The sequence below is a fragment of the Hemiscyllium ocellatum genome, chromosome 5, assembly GCF_020745735.1.
Source record: "Hemiscyllium ocellatum isolate sHemOce1 chromosome 5, sHemOce1.pat.X.cur, whole genome shotgun sequence".
In the NCBI taxonomy this organism is placed as follows: Eukaryota; Metazoa; Chordata; class Chondrichthyes; order Orectolobiformes; family Hemiscylliidae; genus Hemiscyllium; species Hemiscyllium ocellatum.
This window is the reverse complement of record NC_083405.1, coordinates 95,575,414-95,598,116: the sequence shown is the minus strand read 5'-3', so window position 1 is coordinate 95,598,116 and position 22,703 is coordinate 95,575,414. Positions and strand designations below refer to the sequence as shown.

Below are 22,703 nucleotides of genomic sequence, written 5' to 3'. Positions count from 1 at the left end.
CCCTCCACCTTAGAAACTTATACAGCAAGGCATAGCCTTCTTTTCATCCCACTGAAATATATTATCCCACACTTGTTGACATTGAAATTCATTTGCCCATTCTGAACACTTACAAATATATTGCTTTTTGTTTCAGTTTTCCTCAATATTGACCAAGCCCCTCTAATTTGGTGTCATTCACAAATATTAAAACTATATTTATGAAACCCAAGTACAAATCATTTATGTAAAATTAGTCAAAATCACCAATCCATGCAAAATGCCGATTTTTAAAATCAATTCATCCATGGGATGTGGGCAATGCCAGCATTTACTTTTCATCTCTAGCTGTAGTCCATTTGATACAGATATATCCTATATTATATTTGCTAATTTGAGTAACTAATTTTAAACCCTTTTTTTTGTAACCGGCTTGCCAACTACTCTTTACACTGCAATTTCTCACCTTGATAACACAGTCAACTCAAGGGTCAGGATTACATTGCCATCATTTAGTCTGTGTCTTCTTGAATCACAGTAGTAAAGAAAAACTAACTTGTTTTGTTAATTTATTATTTCACAATACATCTGCAAGCATGAAATTTACCGAATCACAGCAGTCATCAGCTTGAACAGCTTATCTGCAATCATTTATCTGTTCCCCCTTACCTGGTTTCTGGGTCATTCGGTGTTGCAGAAGTGCTGCTGTACCCAGACATTTGCTTGTCACCTGAAAATGGGATGACGTCTGAAACAGAGGGCGAGGAAGCAGCACTCCTCGCCTTGATGGCTGCTGCTTCCATAGCTATGGATGTCCCAGAATCCTTCCTAAGGGAGCTCCGTATGGAAGAGGACCTATCAAGTTGAACAGGATGACTCAGATGGGAACTCTGTCCATGAATATCCATGATTCGCATTTCACTGATCTTCTGAGGAGAAGGTGGGGGTGTTTTGGAGACAATTGACGGAATATAACTGTCAGAATATTTTCTTGGCTTTATTCTATATAGCGACTGCTCCATTAGGTCAGCCTGCACATTGGTGCTTGGATATGTATTGCCAGACCTCAATGAAGAGCGGTGATATAGGATATGGTCTGGTACATCCCCAGGAATTCCAGTGCTGGATGAAGCAATACTCATTCGCCCATCAAGATACATATACGGATCAGCATACAGACCTTCATTTCTGAAAAGGGCAACATTTTTACTGCTTAAATCCTCATCTGGTTTTACATCTCTTCTTTCCAAGATGGCACTTGGGCTGGGGGAGATGGACCTTGATGGTGGCATATTGGACAGTCTGTCCCTGGGAACAGTGGCACTGCCTGGCATAGGTATGGTTCTCCCTCCATTATATGGAATTCTAGATGGAGATGGCGGCATTGATTGAGGTATTGGTGGTGAACTTGGTGGTCCATGAGGAAGAGGCACATGGTGTCGAAAGGATGGAGGGGCATCTTTTGTGTGAACCATTTCCCTTTGCATCTGAAATAAAAGAAAATACATAATTTAGCTTGAGATAAATCTTTCTTCCATTGTGTGGCAGGGAGATTTTATTCAAAAGAAGAGAGGTGTTGAAGGGTTATATGACACACAGCTATTCTTGTAACATACAGTATGAATGGATGCAGATTTGAAGCCTGGTCATATTTCAGTATGACCTGCAGCAAGCAGGATGCAACATTTACCTAGTTGCACAGCTGCCCAACATAATGTGAGAAAATTAAAGCAGAACATAGTAAGGAAATTTCTGAAGTAACAGGAAGTATCAGAAACATTTAAAAATATTTGTTAAACTGGCTATGGGCCTCAACCATTGATTGGGGACATCATGAACGTTGGAATACAAAGGGCATTAAAAACAAAATCCACACTGTCTAGTATCCTCAGCAACCCTGCACCAAATTCTCCCAGCCTCAAATTTTTTTCTCTAGTTCTTTTCCATCAAATACAATTTAATCAGATGCTACATCTCAAATTTCCATAACTGTCCAACTCTGGTACCTACCACAAAGGTTTTTCCCCTCCCCATGACCCAAACATTTACATGCACTGTCATTCATTTAGGTTTCTCTACATTACTGCTGCCACCAGGTTCCCTTCAGTGTTAGTGTGCCCAAACATCTTCCTACAATGTTGTTGAAACCCAGATCATCTAACATCCATCACTCCAATTTCCTGAGACATCACCTCCTTGCCTAATAAGATTTCACCTTCCACAAAAGAAAACAGCCATATCACAAAAGTCTTCTAGTAATACTTCAGATTCTGTCCCAGTGGTACTAAACGCTAAGCTCTCCTTACAAATCACACCCCAATGCCAACCTCACCCATCAGATTTGCTTAATTGCTCCAGAAGTCAATGCATATGTCAGTGATCAAATAGCAAATTCCTCAATTTCCTCCAATTTACTTGTGTGTTACAGCTTGTGGAAAACTTGAAGTAAACATGGGCTCCATGTTTGCTCATTCATAGTCATAGTCAATGGGGGAGGCAGCACAGGAGCTTCTTCAAATAGCAATCAGGAGCACATTTACAAGTTACCCAAAATCAAAATTATATGAGAAGATTCCCAAAAACTAAAGCAGCAACTCTAGAATCCTGCTTTTTAGCACTGAATTCACCTTTTCTAATACAGAGGAGCATATCAATGACGTTGTGACTTTAACAGCTTCTTGATATAAACTATCCTCTGATTCACTAAAATCACGTCAGGAAATTCCATAATAACTTAAAGCGTTTAATCCACATGACAAATTAACCATAATTCTTGTATCACAGTTCTTATGTATCATTCGTCTGTGATACTTTAAAAAAGTGTTGTTCGCTCATTGACACATGCTCCAGTTTTTTTCTAAAACGAGACGACAGGAAAACTTCATGGCAATTGAAGCACATACAAATACCTCAGCAAAAAGAAGGTGAACCATCAAGATTTACGGATTCATGGCTTAAAAAAATGTATTTCAATCCACCTTTTCCCCATTTCATTTTGTTAGCTACAGACTCAAATGACATTTTCTGACAACAGAACAACAGTAAACATATACATTTCAAATTAACATTATAGCATTTGCATGCCTTTGATCGTGTTGTACTTGGACGTGGGATAACTCAGCATTTTAAATAGCATTGTTTGCAATGTTAAGAATAATCAAATTTGTGAAAATTAATTCACAAGATGAACATGTAAAAATACAATGTTGCTTATATTTCCCTTTTTAGATAAGCAGGAGACTGGAAGAACACAGCAAGTCAGGTAGCATCAGGAGATGGAAAAGTTAACGTTTCAGTTGTAACCCTTTTCCAGGACTTGACCAGAATATTGACTTCTCCACCTTCTGATGCTGCCTGGCTTACTATGTTCTTCCAGTCTCCTGCTTGTCTACCTTGGATTCCAGCATCTGCAGTTTTTTGGTCTCTAACCTCATTCCCTTTTGGCAATAGTGAAAAGACCTCGTGTATGAACTATCATTCCCATGGGTATGTTCGACAGGTACAGGAGGCAGTTATGCCAAACAAGAAATATTAAATTTTGGCAAATTACAAATGATTACAGCCTACAGAAAATATATTCTTCTCCTAGCTTGGACGTTGAATTGCCTTCATGTTTTTAACAGTATTTGCATCTGTTTTAACAGATGCTTTCATAACCAGCCAGAATAGCTTTTTTGGTATTTTGATTTCAAAACCACTTCTGAACCCTTTTTAAGTCAGGGTTTAGCTCATTAACACAAAAGTAACTGATTCACAAAAGCACTGATGCTTTCATGTAGAATTGCAAAACAATGATTTACATACAGTTTTAATTACACAGTTGTACTATTTCATTGCACCAAATCTACAAAAGAACAGAAGAAAAACATTACATTGTATCATTAAAACTTAAAAGGTTATCAGGGCTTTGTGAAGCTTTAAGACCCGGTCTCTCAAGCTGAACAGGATATGCTTAAATCTAAATGAACCGAACATTTGAAAATGGTGATGTTACTTAAAGCTCATTACCAAATATAGAAATTATATTACTAAATCTTGTAATGATAGTCAAAGAAAGGAAACCACACTGATTATGTATATTGTTATTTTAACCTTTATAATTACATGAAATAGAATACCTGGCAGAAATTATATTGGAAGCTAGCTTAGTTATCCTGAATAATTTCATCAAGAACTTGTAAGCGTGTTAAATGACAGGTAGACTTAATGAAACTTAAATGTTCATATGATTCCAACTATTTTAATTGGTATTGACAGTCTAGGAAACTACTTCAACTGGTCAATTAATCAGATTCTGTAAGTGTCAAGATGCATTTGCATTCAAGGAAAGATAACAAGGAGGGGCAACATTAAGGCATGGGAAGGCTGATTCCTCAACACCTGTCACTTTGTTGACACTTACCTATAGTGAGCCAACCTGCCAGCTCAACACCTTCCTCATGATCGGTCCTACCTGCCAATCTTCCTTCCCACCTATCTGCTCCACCCTCCTCTCTGATCTATCATCTTCATCCCCACCTCCATCCATCTATTGCACTCTTAGTTACCTTCTCCCCAGCCCTACCTCTTTCCCATTTATCTCTCCTGATGAAGGGCTTTTGCCCAAAACATCGATTTTCCTGCTCTTTGGATGCTGCCTAGCCTGCTGTGCTTTTCCAGCACCACTCTAATCTAGACACTGATTCTAGCATCTACAGTTCTAATTTTTGCCTTTAGAGAGCTCCTCATGCCAGCTCATGATCCGGTGGGAGGGTCGATCATCACTTAAAGCATCTCCCTCAAAAATGTTCAAATAAATCAATGTGAAGAATTGCTCTTTGCCACTAATTTCTTAAAGTGCTTCATTAGTTAAGCACATTGGTAGGAACTCATGCCCAACACCATATTCTGTAGAACTGGACAAAATAAGTGTGTACAATTCTATGCAGATTGGCACAATTTGTGGGATAGAGAAGTATGTACAACCATTAGAATAGATACAAACATCTTCCCAATGTCAAGCTTAAGTCACATGAAATATGTGACGTTAAAGGCAGTGTGTATCACCACATGCATTTATAGACTATTCCAGCAAACAGTTGGTGATTGTAGTAAGCCTCAGCTTGTGATCATACACCTTGCTGTGCCCTGGAGTGCAGAAGTAAATTGTTTTCTCTGCTGCATACTAACCTCCTGTTGAATAAATACTTGCTCAAACCAAGATTTAAAGCCCGTTTTACACCCGGATGAGCTCATCAGATTACTTTGAATCAACAGTTAAGTTTCATGCTTAGTATCTTTCCTCAGTGGAAGAACAAAAACAAGCCTGTCACAGTTCAACAAACTAATTCTAGGAGCTTAGACATTCCACAGTGCTTTCTAGCCAATGTTATAATACACAAAGAAGCATCACAGCAAACACCCACAAGCTACAGTGCAACAATGATCAAACTGATTTCTTTTAAAGCACTAATGCTAATTAAAGATGATCATTGACTATGAAACTGGGCTCATTCCCTTGCATGTCTTTGAAGAACTGCCATGACATTCTTCACGTTGACACAAGTGGACCTAGGTTTGAAATTTCATCGGAGAGATGGCTCCTCTGACAGCGAAGCACCTAGCGCACATCAGTCCATACTTCTGTGCTCAATGTAACAAGACTTGAATGTGCAGACTTCGGACTCAGTTGAGGATGCAACCAACTGAACATCAACTAGTAGACAGAGTGCAGTAGTAATGTTGTACATATTTTTGGTAGTCAAAAAGTATAATGCAATTGTAAAACAAGATGTGCAGAGACCACAACGACATGGCTTTTACACTATGTTTGCTTTACTGGAAACCATTACCTAAGGGTTTTAACTATTGTTAAATTTAAAAGAATTGCTTAGTGTTATTTATTTTAAAATTTGTTGATACTGTGTAGGCAATACAAGCAAGGCCAGCGTCCATTGGAAGTCCAAGTCAAGATAGTGTGCAACTTCAAGGTGATGGTGTTCCCATGAATCAGTTTCCATTATTCTTCTGAGGGGGTAGAGGTCAAAGCTTGGAAGCTGCGGAAGGCAATTCCTGCAATGCATCTTCTAGGTGGCACACACAGCTGCCACTGTACCTCAGGAGGTAGAAGTGAATGTTGAAAGTGGCGTATTGAAGCATCAGTATTTCCCATTTATATGTAGAGTTCCAAAATAATAATTTGCATATAGTTTTAATTAAACAGCTGTACTATTGCACTACATCACAGCCCAAAATCTTCAAAAGAAGAGAGGAAAAAATATTACATAATACAATTAAAACTTAAGTTTTTTTATGGCTTTGTAAAAGAAACACAGTCGGTTGCACCCTGGATATTTCAAGCTGCACTCATGTAGACAAATGTAGAGTATTCTTTCACACTGCTGTCTTATGCCTTGTAGTTGGTGGACAGGCATTAGGGGAGACAGGTGGTGAGTTACTTGTTGCAGAACTTCTTGCCTCTGACCTGTTCCTTCTTGTAGTCAGTGCATTTATACGAGCGATCCAGTTCAGCTTCTGCTCAAATGGTAGGTCCCAGATTACTAATAGTGGGGGTTGCAGTACTGCTAATGCCAATGATAAGATTTTCTCTTGATGGAGACAGTCATGGTCAGACACTTGTGCAGCATGAATATTATTTGCTATTATCCAGATGTAGACTGATATTTTCTAGGTCTTGCTGCATATGGACATGAGCTATTTCAGTCTTTGAGAAGTAGTAAATAGTGCTGAAATAATACACAATCAGCAAATATTGATACTTCTGATCTTACGATGGAGGGAAGGTCATTGATGTAGCAGTTGAAGATGGTTGGGCCTAGGACACTACACTGAAACTCCTTGGACTAACATAATTAAACTCCAGCAGCCACAATCATCTTCCTGTCTCCAACCAGAAAGGATTTTCCACCCGATTCCTACCGACTCCGTCAGCTAGAGCTTCACCATGTCATACTGTCAAAAGTAAACTGGATATCAAAGCAACTCCTCTCTCATCTCAGGAATTCAGCTTTTTGTCCACAATTGGCTCAAAGCGCTAATGAGGGGACATGATGACTGGCCCTATCATGTTGATTCCAGGATAGATAGTAACCAAGTCATTGGGGATAGTTTCCTTGCTCTTCTTCAAAACAGTGCCCAAGAGTAGCAGCTAGGGTCTCAGTGTTATGTCTTATCTGAAAGAGTGCACCTCAGACACCCTGTGGATTGCACTGGGCCACAGAGGACACTTAAAAAGGATCAGTACTGTGAGTTGAACAATTACTTTCCAGAATTCAAATTTCTGTATTGGAAGAACATATTCATGGTGGAAGACATGGGCTCCTTCAACAGCACCTTCCAAATCCATGACCTCTACCACCTAGAACAAGGGCTGCAGATACATGGAAACACCGTCATCAGCTGTGAAGGAGAGGAACTCCAGCAGCAGCAGCAGCAGCAGCAATACCAGCACCAGTACACTACTCCACCCCAGCCCTGGGTATCCCATTAAGCGAGGAGCAGGTCCTCTGCTGAGTCACCCAGCCCGGACTCTCAGGTTGGGCTGAGGCTGCGGTTCTGCAGCTAGGTCCGGACACCTGAAGGAGCAGAAGCATCAGCGAAAGGGACAGACTGCGATTGGCAGCAACAGCTGGAGGACTGTTGAAGGGGAAAGAAGAGGTTTCTGTTGCCCTGCAATGAGGTGGCTTCCTGTAGCTGGAGTGGCAGTCTCATCCCAACTGCATCTTCAGGGTATCCCATCATTCTTTAAATCGGCTTTCCCCAAGCCCAGGAACTGTTAACTAAACAGTCATGAACTTGTCCTAATTTTACTCGTTTTCCATAATGTATGACTTCTGTCATTAATATAGGTGTCATGGTGTGACAACCTGAAAAATAGTGAAAAGTTTTATTTAAAATACATGTGACAATAAATTTCTATTCGATAATACCTGCAGGTTCTCCTCCAATACACATCTCGATTTAGAATCTTATTGTTCTTTCTCCATCACTGGGTCAAAATCCTGACACTTGCTTCTCAAATTGATCGAGGGGATATCCCTGCACCCCAGGACTATGGCAGTAATATGGGTAGAAAATACAAACCCTGAAATGATACCTACATCCCAAGTATCAATTTTTTAAAAAGTTATACAAAATTGATTGCCCATTTCCCTCATTATAATCTTTAAGAGCATTCCATCAGCCATAAAGTGGTTTTGGACATCCCAAGTTCATGAGTGATGCAAAATAAATACAAAGCTTTATTGATTTTTGGTCCATTACTCAGTAGAACAGTACAATGCTTATTAAATACCCTTAAAGTGAAGATATGTAAATTTCATATTGTTTAATATAAAATACCAACACTCAAAAAGAACACAAATTAACGTGCAAGTTGAGAGAGTGTGCAAAGATTGCAAAGTGATGGGAGAAAAGCTGGTCCATTTTTTTTTAAGAGCCTACTTGAGTGGATTGAGAATATCAATAGTTGGCAAACTTTGTGGTAGAGAATTCTGAGTTCCAGCCCTTTCAGTGAAGAATATTTTCCTCATCTCATTCCCAAATAGATACCACCATTACATTCGCGCCCCCCCCACCCCACCCACCATGCCATCTTTAAAATATAGCCAGATCTCTATGCTCCATCATCCTCTTCAGAACTGTATCTCTTATTTCGTATTTTTGCCCATGTTCTTCCTATCAAAACCCATCATAGTACACTCATTGGCATTGACGTTCATCTGCTACCTATCCACCCACTTCAAAAGTAGTTAGACAAGTTTGGAGGAATTCCACACTGTTCTTCTCTCAGTTTATAATGCTTCTAAGCTTTCTACCATTTAGAAACTTTGAAGTTGTTCCCTGCTTACCAAGATCTAGATCATTCATATAATCGCAGGAGTAGCAACAGATTCAATGCCACTCCCTGGGGAACTCCACTACAAACCTTTCTTCAGCTCAAAAAATATCCATTGGCCATTACTTGATTTCCTATTAATCAGCAAATCTTTTATTCATTTTGCAACTGTCCCTTTATTCCATGGCTTCTCATTTTTCTCACGTTTATGAAGGTGGAGAAGTGTACTGTACCTTTAAGAGTGTTAGAAGCTAGCAGAACTACCTGACAGCATCAAGTATTCTGAACTAGATACAATGTAACTTTTTGGTCCAGCAGCTAGTGTAGTTGGTTGCCTGGAGACAAAAATAAATTCTAATTCAATCACTTTAAATTGTACCCACAAAAATCCAAAACTCCAAATCAAGTTTTAATTTAGCATACTGACAATATTAAAAACCAATATCACAATTTGATGCTTTGGGAGAATTTAAATACCCTCCAACCCCACGATTGCTGTATTATCCATATTATATGTGCCCCTAATTTCCTGATAGTATCTGTGGTGTAGAACAGTACCTGTCACGAATATCTGAACAATAACCATCAGGTTCTGTCCCATTTTGATAAGTAGGAGAATCATTTTGATTGACACCTAATTTCCTGATCAAAGATCCTTTCTCCCCACTGTCATTATCCCATTCACTATCATTAAGTTCACCCATCATCCTTTTCCAGTTTGCCCATCTCTTCTAAAAAAAACCATTTACTTTCTGGAATATGCAATTCCTAAACTTGGTCACTCTGCAGCAAGTTCTCACAATGACTATTAGACCGAATTGATTCATTTCTAACAATTCTACCAATTACTAGAGAAGGTGCAAAACTTGACCCACTCTTGGGAAGTAAGGCAGGGCAGGTGACTGAGGTGGCAGTAGGGGCCAGTGACCATTATTTTAAATCTAATAGAACTATGATGGAAAAGATCTAAAAGTTGAAGTTCTAAATTGGAGAAAGACCAAGTATTAGGCAAGAACGTTTAAAAGCTGATTGGAGGCAGATGTTCACAGGTAAAAGGGATGTCTGGAAAATATGAAGCCTTCAGAAATGAGATAACAAGAATCCAGAGAAAGTATATTCCTATCAGGGTGAAAGGAAAGACTGGTAGGTATAGGGAATGTTGGATGACTAAAGAAATTGAGGGTTTGGTTAAGAAAAAGAACGTATATGTAAGGTATAGACAAGATAGATCGAGTGAATCCTTAGAACAGTATAAAGGAAGTGGGAGTATACTTAAGAGGGAATTCAGGAGGGCAAAATGGGGACATGAGATAGCTTTGGCAAATAGAATTAAGGAGAATCCAAAGGGTTTTTACAAATATATTAAGGACAAAAAGTGAACAAGGGAGAGAAGAGCGCCCCTCAAAGATCAGAAAGGCAGCCTTTGTGTGGAGCCGCAGAAAATGGGGGAAGATACTAAATGAGTATTTTGCATCAGTGTTTAGTTTGGAAAAGGATATGGAAAATATAGAATGTAGGGAAATAGATGGTGACATCTTGAAAAATGTCCATATTACAGAGGAGGAAGTACTGGATGTCTTGAAACACAAAAGGTGGATAAAACCCCAGAATCTGATCAGGTGTATCCTAGAACTCTGTGGGAAGTTAGAGAAGTGATTGCTGGGCCTCTTGCTGAGATATTTGTATCAAAGAATAGTCACATGTGAGGTGCCAGAAGACTGGAGGTTGGCAAACGTGGTGCCACTGTTTAAGAAGGGTAATAAAGTCAAGTCAGGGAACTATAGACCAGCGAGCCTGACCTCGGTTGTGGGCAAGTTGTTGGAGGTAATCCTGAGGGAACAGGACGTACATGCATTTGGAAAGGCAAGGGCTGAGTAGGGATAGTCAACACGGCTTTGTGCATGGGAACTCATGTCTCACAAACTTGATTGAGTTTTTTGAGGAAGTAACAAAGGATTGATGAGGGCAGAGCGGTAAATACGATCTATATGGACTATAGACAAGGTTCCCCATGGGAGCCTGATTAGCAAGGTTAGATCTCATGGAATACAGGGAGAAATAGCCGTTTGGATACAGAATTGGCTCAAAGTTAGAAAATAGAAGGTGGTGGAGGAGGGTTCTTTTTCAGACTGGAGGCCTGTAACCAGTGGAGTGCCACAAAGGATCGGTGCTGGGTCCTCTACTTTTTGCCATTTACACAAATGATTTGGATATGAGCATAAGAGGTACAGTTAGCAAGTTTGCAGATGACAACAAAATTGGAGGTGTAGTAGACAGCAAAGAGAGTGTTACCTCAGATTACAACAGGATCTTGACCAGATGGGCTGAGAAGTGGCAGATGGAGTTTAATTTAGATAATTGTGAGGTGCTGCATTTTGGGAAAGCAAATCTTAGCAGGACTTATACACTTAATGGTAAGGTCCTAGGGAGTGTTGCTGAACAGAGACCTTCGAGTGCAGGTTCATAGCTCCTTGACAGCAGAGTTGCAGATAGATAGGATAATGAAGACGGCATTTGGTATGCTTTCCTTTATTGGTCAGAGTATTGAGTGCAGGAGTTGGGAGGTCATGTTGCAGCTGTACAGGACATTGGTTAGGCCACTGTTGGAATATTGCATGCAATTCTGATCTCCTTCCTATCGGAAAGATGTTGTGAAACTTGAAAGAGTTCAGAAAGGATTTACAAGAATGTTACCAGGGTTGGAGGATTTGAGCAATAGGGAGAAGCTGAACAGACTGGGGCTGTTTTCCCTGGAACGTTGGAGGCCGAGGGGTGACCTTATAGAGGTTTACAAAATTATGAGGGGCATGAATAGGATAAATAGACAAAGTCTTTTTCCTGGGGTCGGGGAGTCCACAACTAGAGGGCATAGGGTTAGGGTGAGAGGGGAAAGATATAAAAGAGACCTACGGGGCAACTTTTTCACACAAAAGGGTGGTACATGTATGGAATGAGCTACCAGAGGATGTGGTGGAGACAGGTACAATTGCAACATTTAAAAAGCCATTTGGATGGGTATATGAGTAGGAAGGGTTTAGAGGAATATGGGCCAGGTGCTGGCAGGTGGGACTAGATGGAGTTGGGATATCTGTTTGGCATGGACAGGTTGGACCGAAGGTTCTGTTTCCAAGCTGTACATTTCTATGACTATGATACAATGCCTTAAGACTGGATGTTTCTCTAATTCTCCCTGACACTGTCTTAACTATTAAACAAAGAAAATGTACAGACCAGGAACAGGCCCTTTGGCCCTCCCAAGCTTGTGCCAATCCAAATCCAGTCTAAACCTACCGCCCAATTCCTAAGGATCTGTATCCCTCTGCTCCCCATTTACTCATGCATCTGTCTAGACGCACCTTAAATGAATCTGTTGTGCCTGCCTCTACTATCTCTGCTAGCAACATGTTCCAGGCACCTACCACCTTGTAAAGTACTTTCGCGTGTATCCCCCTTAAACTGGTCATCTCTCACCTTGAATAAGTGACCTCTCATTATTGAATTCCTCACTCAGGAAAAAGCTTCTCTCTATCCACCCTGTATATCCTTCATGATTTTGTAGACCTCAAATCAGGTTCCCCCCATCCCAACCTCCTCTTTTCTGATGAAAACAATCCTAACCTACTCAACCTCTCTTCATTGTTAGCATCTTCCATACTAGGCAACATCCTCATAAACCTTCTCTGCACCCTCTACCAAAATGATGTAGACGCTTTGGCAACGTGGTGACCAGAACTGTACACAGTATTCTAAATGCAACCAAACCAAAGTCTTGTACAATTTTAATATGACCTGCCAGCTCTTGTACTCAATACCCCGTCCGATGAAGGCAAGCATACCATATGCTTCCTTGACCAGTGTATCCACCTGCACAACCACCTTCAGGGGTACAATGGACCTGAACTCCCAGATCTCTCTGCTCATCAACTTATCCCAAGGATCTTCTGTCTACACTTTTTTGTTACACTCTCTGCCCCTTCCTGACTCTATTAGTACCCAAAGTATTGCTCTGTTTTAGAGCTTTGACATTTCCTTTAATTTTGAATTTTTTCCCGAATCTCCTTTAAAAAAGTTTAAAGCTGTGTCTTCCCTAGGAGGGGGCAAGGGGATCTTGGCTAAAAGTTACAGATCTGCATATTTCTCTTCTTTCAATTTTAACCTCTTTAATCCAAGAGTCTAAAGCGCTGGTTGGTAAAGGATTAGAAGACAACGTTGAGCTATTGACCAGAGCAGTTAGATGGAAGTAGAGAGACATCAATAAAAGTGATGCTGGGATTGGGCCTATCAAAAGATACAGGCCCAGTTATAAATCTCAGGGAAGGGAATTAAGAGTTTTTCTGATGTCCTGTATCTGGGAAATGTGAACTAGGTAGAGGAATACTTGTCCTATTGAGCAACATACAACATTCTCTTTCATGATTTACTCAAGATGAATATTGGGAAATTAATGAGTTTTTTTCCTATGACAACACCTCTACCACGCCATGCACCACCACACGCATAATCATGCGAACACACATACACACACAGTGTCAGAGGTTGTGTACACTTTAGGAGCTGGCTCTGAGCTAGCTGAATCAGTAATTTACTATGCACATGTAAAGAATGTTTGTATAGGATAAGCTGTATAGTCACTTGTTGATGAGGATATCAGCCTTTGTGGAGTTGTTTCACTTTCATAATGAATTGATCACGGATAGTGGTTATAAAAATGAGAAGGTGTGGAGGATTTTCTTGGCATTATTCCAAATTTTTCATCCAGTTCAAACTTGGGCACCTAAGGTACTCATGCCTACTGATGAATGGATCAGTCACTTAACATCACAGAAAACCCATTTTGTTAAGCAGTCACTTAAAATAACTGACATTTAGTGAAACCTTGCAACAACAGTAGTGGCCTCTGTACCTGGAAATTCATACAATCACATATGTTAATACATATTTCAGAAGGTATGTTTGGTTTAGAAGATGCTACTTTACAGCATCAGTTTTGCCACCGTTGTTGGGAGTTCTCCAGCACCAAGGTTCTTGCTGTAGGTTTTCCAATTCTCCACAGCATCTACGGGAATTACTACTGCCTGGTAACAGTGACCTTAATCCTGAATTTTAAATACACTTTTCCTCAGTTGGTCAAAGTTGTTCCATTGGAGATGATAATGAATTGTGTCATCTATATCTGCTTCTAAGGGGAACTCCCAAGGTATGGAAATTGGTCCATGCTTTCTTGAATATCATTTTAGATCGCAAATCAAAGGAAGACATGCTGAGCTCTGGGCTGAAAAATGCGTTGCTGGAAAAGTGCAGCAGGTCAGGCAACATCCAAGGAGCAGGAGAATTGATGTTTCGGGCACAAGCCCTTCTTCAGGAATCCATGTTGAGCTGTGGGAAATGGTTTGAAGAGCCCTTTTGTAAAAGGCTTATTTTTTTCACTTATCTTCGAGAAAGAGTTGCTAATGATCTGGAACTCTACTAGAAAGGATTGCAGCTTGCAGGTCATTTAGAAGACAGCCAAGTATAGGGAGGATATTTCACAAGTTCTCATGTTGACAGGGTCAAAGGCTTTCTTGAGGTTGTAAAAGCAAATATAGCAGTTTGTACAATTCCTTACACAATGTGAATTTACTGTGCAGCAACAATTGCGTTAATGGCATCTCTTGGACTGTGACTGCAACTCTGGAAGGACCTCTTCAGCCATTGGGATAAGGCAGTGGAGAGGATCTTCAATGATCTTCCCTCAACAGACAACAGGGTGATTTCTTTATTGTTACGATAACCATACTTGTCTCTTTTCTTGAATATAATCACAAATTACAGCTCCTCAAAATTCCTAGCAGGAGTTTCTTTACCCAGGTGAGGGACATGAGGTTGCGTCGCCCTACCCAGCGCATGCCTCTGCCAACACTTCAGCATTTTGACTATACCAATTGACACCTACTCAAACTCATGTATTATACCTCCCTAAATTTAGGGTCAATGAGACAAGGCATAGAAGATTTCTTTCCAGCATTCATTAAAACTAGAATGCAAAAAAAAAGGAAACTTGAAAAAGGGGCAGCGTTTTATCCATAGATTCTCTACAGAGTGGAAGCAGGCCATTTGGCCCATGTCCATACCAATCCTGCAAAAATGTATCCCATCCAAACCCACCCTATCCCTGTAACCCTGCACTTTCCTGGCTAACCCCCATATCTCTGGCCAATTTAGCATGGCCAATCCATCTAGCCTGCAGATCTTTGGACTGTGGGAGAAAACCGGAGAATTGGAAGAAACACACACACAGATACAGAGAATGTGTAAACTCTACACAGTTGACCAAGGCTAGCATCGAACCCAGGTCCTTGGCGCTGTGAGGCAGCAGTGCTAACCACTAACCCACCATGCTGCCCCAATGTATAGCATGAGAAGAGTATATTGATTGACTGGACAACTATTGCATGAAGATTCAACAAGAATAGTTAAAAAGTTCATTTCAGCTCTCAGACCAGACAGGTTTGGTCAGGCTATCACCATGAAATGCAAAGATTACTGTCTACAACAGCAGAGTTCTACTGCAGAGACTGTATAAGGCCTTGGTCAGAAACACTTTGGGCCCCATATCTAAACAATGATGGACTGGCACTGAAGGTTTACAGAAATGATCTTGAGAATTAACAGCTTGTATTAGGAGGAACACTTCCAGACCCTGGGTCTGTAATCGATGGAGTTTAGAAAGATATGGGGAGAGTCTCATGGAAACTGATAGGCCTGTATAGGATGTACATGGAGAAGATGTTTCCACTAGTAAGAGACTAGAATCAGAGGACATGGCCTTAGAGTGAAGGGACAAGCCTTTAGAAAAGAGGGGAGGAGGGATTTCTTCAGCAAGAGGATGGTTAATCTGTGGAACTCATTGTTTCCATAGCTTGCTGCGGCAAAATCATTGAGAGCGTTTAAAGCAAAGATAGATAGGTTCTTGTTTGGGAAGGATTACAGGAGAAGGCAGGGGAATACGTTGAAACATATCAATCATGATCAAATTGCAGTGAAGACTCAATGGGCTGAATGGCCTAATTCAGCTCATAGTTCTTATGGTCTTATTGCACAATGGTCTGGTTGAATATGAGCTGTACTCTACCTATTAGGAGCGAAGGAACATGCTGCTTGATTTGTCAGCTCCAGCCTACTGTTGGGACAGATGGCTTACATACCTGGAATCACATTGGTACACACTAATACGTAACATTGCTCACTGGTGTGGTAGGCAGATGTATTTTTGGGCTGAAGGCAGCTTCGTGCCAGTGGAAAATATCATTTGGATAGCCATTACACAGTAGCAACTTGAAACAGCTTCATTAACTCATGATTCAAAGTTTTGAGATCCATTGTCACACCAGTGTAACCTGAATAAAAACTGGGTACGTTCAGGTTCAAAAAGGTGCTTAAACCATACTTCTACATTTAAATCCTGCTTTACTCTAGTTTCAGATCCTTCACATTTCTCATGCAATCAGCAATCTGTGTACATACTAATACATCAGTGAGATAACAAGGTCTACATTACTCTCAAGTTCAAAACACCTGTTTTCAAAAGTAGCTTGGAGTCAAATGATTTAACCCATAACATGGAAGATTGACTGAATTCTTATTTCTTGGTCATAAATTACTGTCATAAATTAATTATAATCTTCAAAAGTAGTTTTTACAAAATGTTAAATCTTTAATATAAACACCAGCTATTAGTTTTGAAACAAGTTTGATGATTAAATGGAATACATAAATTATGCCAAAACACATGCAAATTCAAGTCCTTGTAAATGTGAAAGGATTTCAAACTAAATGCCAGTAGCTGGAAAGGTGAAGTTTTAGAAACCCACTGTGCCATAAAATGAGAAAAAAAAACCAGACTGAACCAAAAGGTGTGGGTTTTGGCAAAATTGCTTGTCTGTCTGAAGGCAGCAAATTTTGGCAAAAGCTGCAAAACGACAGCCAGAAAAATTAATGGAACTGGTCCAGCTTTATACTGCAGTGATAACTAGAATCACACCACAAAATATATTGTGACCTACAGTACATTCATTACCAGAAAGTTTTAATAAGCTTGTCACTCAATATGTCCTTGAACAAAAGAAGCAACCATGGCATAAGCAGGCAACTGTTAATACAAAACATGAACATACAGCAAGACTTATTGCTTTGACACTGTCAAATTTTGAAAGGTATCAAATGAAGAAATCTTTAAAACTATGCAAAACAATATTAGCTTCAATGTTTTCAGAGGGAGGAAGAGCCTGCCATAGCCTAATTAGTCCACATAGCTTTTTCTCCAAAGCCCTGCACGTTTATCTTTACTCTCAATTTATTTTCAAAATCACCAATAGTGTCAGTGAATTCCAGGTCATTACCAAACTCCCTCAAAATATATTAAGGTGGTAACTTAGGTCCTAATGTTTTCTTATTTTAAAAAGGTAAATGTAAGGCATAGCATTCCAGATGCAATTTGATTGTATAAATTCGAGTAATTTGGCCAAAGTTAAAAATCACAACACCAGGTTATAGTCCAACAGGTTTAACTGGAAGCCCACCAGCTTTTGGAGTGTCACTCCTTTATCAGGTGATACCCCAGTCCAACACCGGCATCTCCAAATCAAATTTATGCAAAACACTTTATTTTGTTAAAACACTGATAAAAATAACACTCCTTTAGAAGAATTAGCTTGGTTGTAACTATCAAAATGCTTAACACACGAATAATATATATTACATTAACTGTTCCAATGTAGTAACATCCCACAAACCAATATAGTAACACCCTTAGCAGAAGTAAATTCAGAAAAAGACATGTAATTCTATCAGCAGAAAGAGAATGCCAGCTTTTAGTTGTAACTCTTATATGGAATAAGAGTTTCCATATCCAACCTCAAGATCCCAGCAACTGCTGTAAGTTAAACTAAACATCCTAGTATTGTGGGAGTTTGATCCCACCCATTTAGGCTACTTCTATTGTTCCAACTTGAAAAAACCCAAGGCTCACAAGCTGCTTACATTTTTGGCTTGGAGCATACCACTTGTCACCTTAGTCTCAACCGTTCTTCATTTAAATAAAAAGGACAAAATATACCTCTTAAAGCCACAGTATCACAGTTGCACAAACAGGTTATTTTGCATTCCCCATATTAGAGGTGCATATTGCTGGCAAGTCCAGTAATTTTTGCCCAGCTAGAACTACCTCGAATCACATGACTTGCAAAATAGACAGCAATTAAGGGTCAACCTCATTGCCATGGATCTGTTTTCACATGGAGGCAAGACCAGATAAAAATATTAGATTTCCTTCCATAAAGTGAACTAAATTGTTTATGACCATTATTGAGCCTGGCTTTTAATTTCTGATTTTACTAAGTTCAAAATCTGCTGTGATGGAGCATGAGCCTATGGATCACTAGATATTACACGACATCACCAGCTTTCCTATTGCTCTTGCCCAAAACTTTAAACCCTGATGTCATACCACTAACTAATAGCAATAGTTTTTCTCTGCCATCTCAAGCTTCATAAATAAGCTTCAGCTCCAGTAAAAACAAAATTTTACTGGAATTTTGCTGCATTATATTAGCTATTGGCAAGGATATACGTGGAAGACTAGGCATAATATATGAAACTGAGTCACAGTGCCAGGCAGGAACAGAACATACATACACAGACAAAGGGAGGGGTCAGTGGGAAGTTAGGGAAGAGATTGCTGGGCTCCTTGCTGAGATATTTGTACATTTGATACTCACAGGTGAGGTGCCAGAAGATTGGTGGCTGGCTAACATGGTGCCACTATTTAAGAAAGGGTGGTAAGGACAAGCCAAGGAACTATAGTCCGGTAAGCCTCACATCAGTGGTGGACAAGTTGAAGGGAATCTTCAGGGACAGGATTCACATGGATTTGGAAAGGCAAAGGCTGAATAGGGTTAGGAGATAATGAGGACTGCAGATGCTGGAAATCAGAGTAGAGTGTGCTGTGGTCAGGCAGCATCAGAGGAGCAGAAGAATTGACATTTCAAACATAAGCTCTTCATCAGGAATCTAATGCCCTTTGTCTGATTCCTGATGAAGAGCTTATGCCTGAAGTACCGATTCTCCAGCTCCTCCAATGCTGCCTGACACTGAATGGGGATAGTCAACATGGCTTTGTGCGTGGGAAATCAAACTTGATTGAGTTTTTTGAAGAAGTAACAAAGAGGATTGATGAGGACAGAGCAGTAGACATGATCTACATGGACTTCGGTATCGCGTTCGACAAGGTTCCCCATGGGAGACTGGTGAGCAAGGTTAGATCTCATGGAATACAGGGAGAACTAGCCATTTGGATACAGAACTGGCTCAAAAAGGTAGAAGATGAAGGGTGGTGGCGGTGGTGGTGGTGAAGTTTTGCTTTTCAGACCGAGGCCTGTGACCAGTGGAGTGTCTCAAGGATCGGTGCTGGGTCCACTACTTTTCATTATTTATATAAATGACTTGGATGTGAACATAAGAGGTATAGTTAGTAAGTTTGCAGGTGACACCAAAATTGAAGGTGTAACGGACAGCGAAGGTTACCTCAGATTTCAACGGGATCTTGATCAGATGGGCCAATGAATTGAGGAGTGACAAATGGACGTTAATTTAGATAAATGAGGTGTTGCATTTTGGGAAAGCAAATCTTAGCAGGACTTATACACTTAATGGTAAGGTCCCAGGGTGTGTTGTTGTACAGAGACCTTGGAATGCAGGCTCATAGCTCCTTGAAAGTGGAGTCACAGGTAGATAGGATAGTGAAGGCGGCGTTTGGTATGCTTTCTCTTATTGGTCACAGTATTGAGTACAGGAATTGGGAGGTCATGTTGTGGCTGTACAGGACACTGGTTAGGCCACTTTTGGAATATTGCGTGCAATAATCGGAAAGATGTTGTGAAACTTGGAAGGGTTCAGAAAAGATTTATAAGCATGTTGCCAGGTTGGAGGATTTGAGCTATAGGGAGAGGTTGAGTAGACTTGGGCTGCTTTCCCTGGAGCATCAGAGGCTGAGGGGTGACTTTGTAGAGGTTTTATAAAATCATGAGAGGCATGGATAGGATAAATACACAAAGTCTTTTCCTTGGGGGGGCGGGGGGAAAGAGAGCAGAAAGAGAGAGAAAAAGAGTCAAGAACTAGAGTTCATTGATTTAAGGCAATAAGGAAAAGATATAAAATAGACCTAAGGGGCAAAGTTTTCACGCAGAGGGTGGTACATGTATGGCATGAGCTACCAGAGAAAATGGAGGCGGCTGGTACAATTACAACATTTAAAAGGCATCTGGATGTGTATATGAATAGGAAGGGTTTGGAGGGATATGGGCCGGGTGCTGACAGGTGGGACTAGATTGGGTTGGAATATCTGTTCGGCATGGACAAGTTGGACCGAAGGGCCTGTTTCCATGCTGTATATCTCTATGACTCTGACATGAAAGAAAGAAAGATGACTATGAGACAGAGAGAGGTGCAAGTAGGAGTGAATAAAAAAAAGGTCCAAAAGCAAAACAAAAAAGAGAGAAGATCTCTGGAATAGTGATGCCTGATATGGTCTCGCAAGATAAGTCTAACATGCCAGACCTTCAGCCCATCAAGCATCATAGTAATAATGTAAATGAAAAGGTGCTAACAGGTTTTCCAGAATTAAAACCAAAACTGCAATAATAAACCAGGTGGAAATAATAAACTTGCTTCCATTTGTGGATCTCTCAACCTTAAAAAAATGTCCAAAGCACTTTATGACCAATTAAGTGCTTTTAAAGTGTAGCCCTGTAGCAGAGACCTACACCACATTTTATTTAACACATTCAGACAATCAATCAATCAGTCTTAATCAAATTTAAGATATGCTAACACAATAGTTCAATTTCAGTCAGTGCAACTGGAGTTAAACTGTTAAATGTCAAATGAAGTGTGTATTTGTAGGGAAAGGTGGGTGGGGGGGGGGGTGGGAATCCATAGCAAAAGAAAATTCCTCGGTAATGTACTTAGTTTGCTATCTACATTATCATATTAATTCCTGGATTTTTGAGTGAGAAGGAACACGAGGAACTCTATCTGAAAACTCAAACTGTGAAAACTTAAAAAAGGTAGAATTGTTATCTCTGAATTTGCTGTTATTTCAGCAAAAAAAACTCTTTGATACTCTAGATGTATATTATGAGTCATACTTCAATGTTCTAATAAATTTGTGCATATTTTTGTGAGCACCTCAAAATCTCAAACCAAAAGATGCAAACCTCAAAACCGATGAACAGACAAATAAATCTATCCTACTTCCTGAAGTGCACTTATCCACTATTGCTGCTTATTTTGCAGTTCAGTATATTGGATTTTAAGCATTGTAGAACAATTCTAATACATCCTTCATTTATCAGCAAGAGACAGAGAGCGCGAGAGAGCAACAGGCAAGCACACAGTCACAGAGACAAAAAACATCTCCTTGACCTATCCACAATAGCTAGCTACTGTGTGCTAGCTGGCAGTACAAGATCAACTATTGGAATTTTTGCTGCATATTTCTTGCTTCAGTAAAACTAAAAGTGAGATTCAAAAGAACCACCAAACTGTTCAAATGTAATCTTGGATCAAAACATTGCAGTTACTGCTCCACGATCCCTTGTTCCAATCTCTAACAGTTTATTCCTCCCACATTTATTCCTCTATCTCCATGGTGATGGTGATTCATACCGAAAATGGTTTTACAAGTATTGACAACTGTTCCGCTCCTTTCCAAAGTAAACATTGTTCTAGTGTGAACGCATACACTAAAAGGTCACAAATGTATACCACCCACCCCAGCAATGGTCACTGGCCACACATCAAAAAGCAATGGCTGAGCAGATATGCCCCCCTCCAAAGCTCAGGGTCATGGAAGTCATTTGCAGCAAGTCATCTGTTGCTGCACAAAAAAAATAGCTAACTTAGAACAGACCAGAGTTCCATGCTGGGACACTTTGGCTTCTATAGCTTTATACTGTATTATTCACCACCCCCTCAAGGAAACCACAAGTACATTCAATAAAAGTTTTTGAATACTTACATTCTAGTGACCCTCATCTCAAAAATACATAATTTTTCAGCTTAAATTGAATTCCCATCATTTTGACAAGTGTACCTGGGGTTCTAATATGTATTGAAATCAAACTGATGTAGTACATTTATTCTCTAGCACTCTAAGTTAAGCTGATGAATTTAGTATTTATAAATCAGTGGCAATGTAATGAATCCATACACAATGTGGCTCGCTGCCTGCCAGAAATGCGGGCTTGGAAATTTGGACACTTGCCGCCCATGATTTTTCCATGTATTAATAGTACTACAAAAGTTGTACTTCCAGGTGTAATATCTGTAAAATAACTCCACCCCCCCCTTGAGTTGTGCTTTAAGGGTAAGAAACCTATGATCAGTAAAATTCATAACTAGCTTCAAAAAGTTTGATAGAAATGTGCACAGAAGAATTTTACTATAAAAAGACAAAAGCCGATACAAATGTAGATTTCAAAAGAAACAGATGGAATTCTCTCCCCAGAGACCAACAGATTCATAGCATGACTTAGTTTAGTGGATTGGACCATTCAAAACAAGTTAAGTTGCAAGAGAGGCAGTGCCAGATGAACTGCAATGAGCCAAGAATCCCCCAAACCAGACAAATGTTTGGTATTGGCTACACTTTAATTATAGTAAATATACCAAATTATAGAATTGAACAGGAAACTATTTAGCACTTTGTCATTCCAAAGTGAACAGATTTCAAGTGGCAAGCTAATAAGTAGGCTTTGGGGTACCAGTACAAAGATGATTGCTACAGGTGGCAATTAGGGGGATGCATGCCACTCTGCACTACTCGATTAAATAAAAAAAACTAGTAATATAA

At 39.9% G+C, this 22,703-nt stretch overlaps 1 protein-coding gene across 7 annotated transcripts in view; it reads right to left on the bottom strand.

The window, feature by feature from the left end:
• The window catches only part of si:ch211-285f17.1 (sickle tail protein), a 689,517-nt gene that overhangs the window by 107,744 nt on the left and 559,070 nt on the right, over positions 1-22,703 (bottom strand). For all 7 annotated transcript variants that reach the window (XM_060825000.1, XM_060825002.1, XM_060825004.1 and 4 more), the window contains one exon: positions 649-1,466. In XM_060825000.1, the coding sequence (XP_060680983.1) occupies positions 649-1,466 (818 nt within the window). The remainder of the gene's footprint in view (positions 1-648; positions 1,467-22,703) is intronic.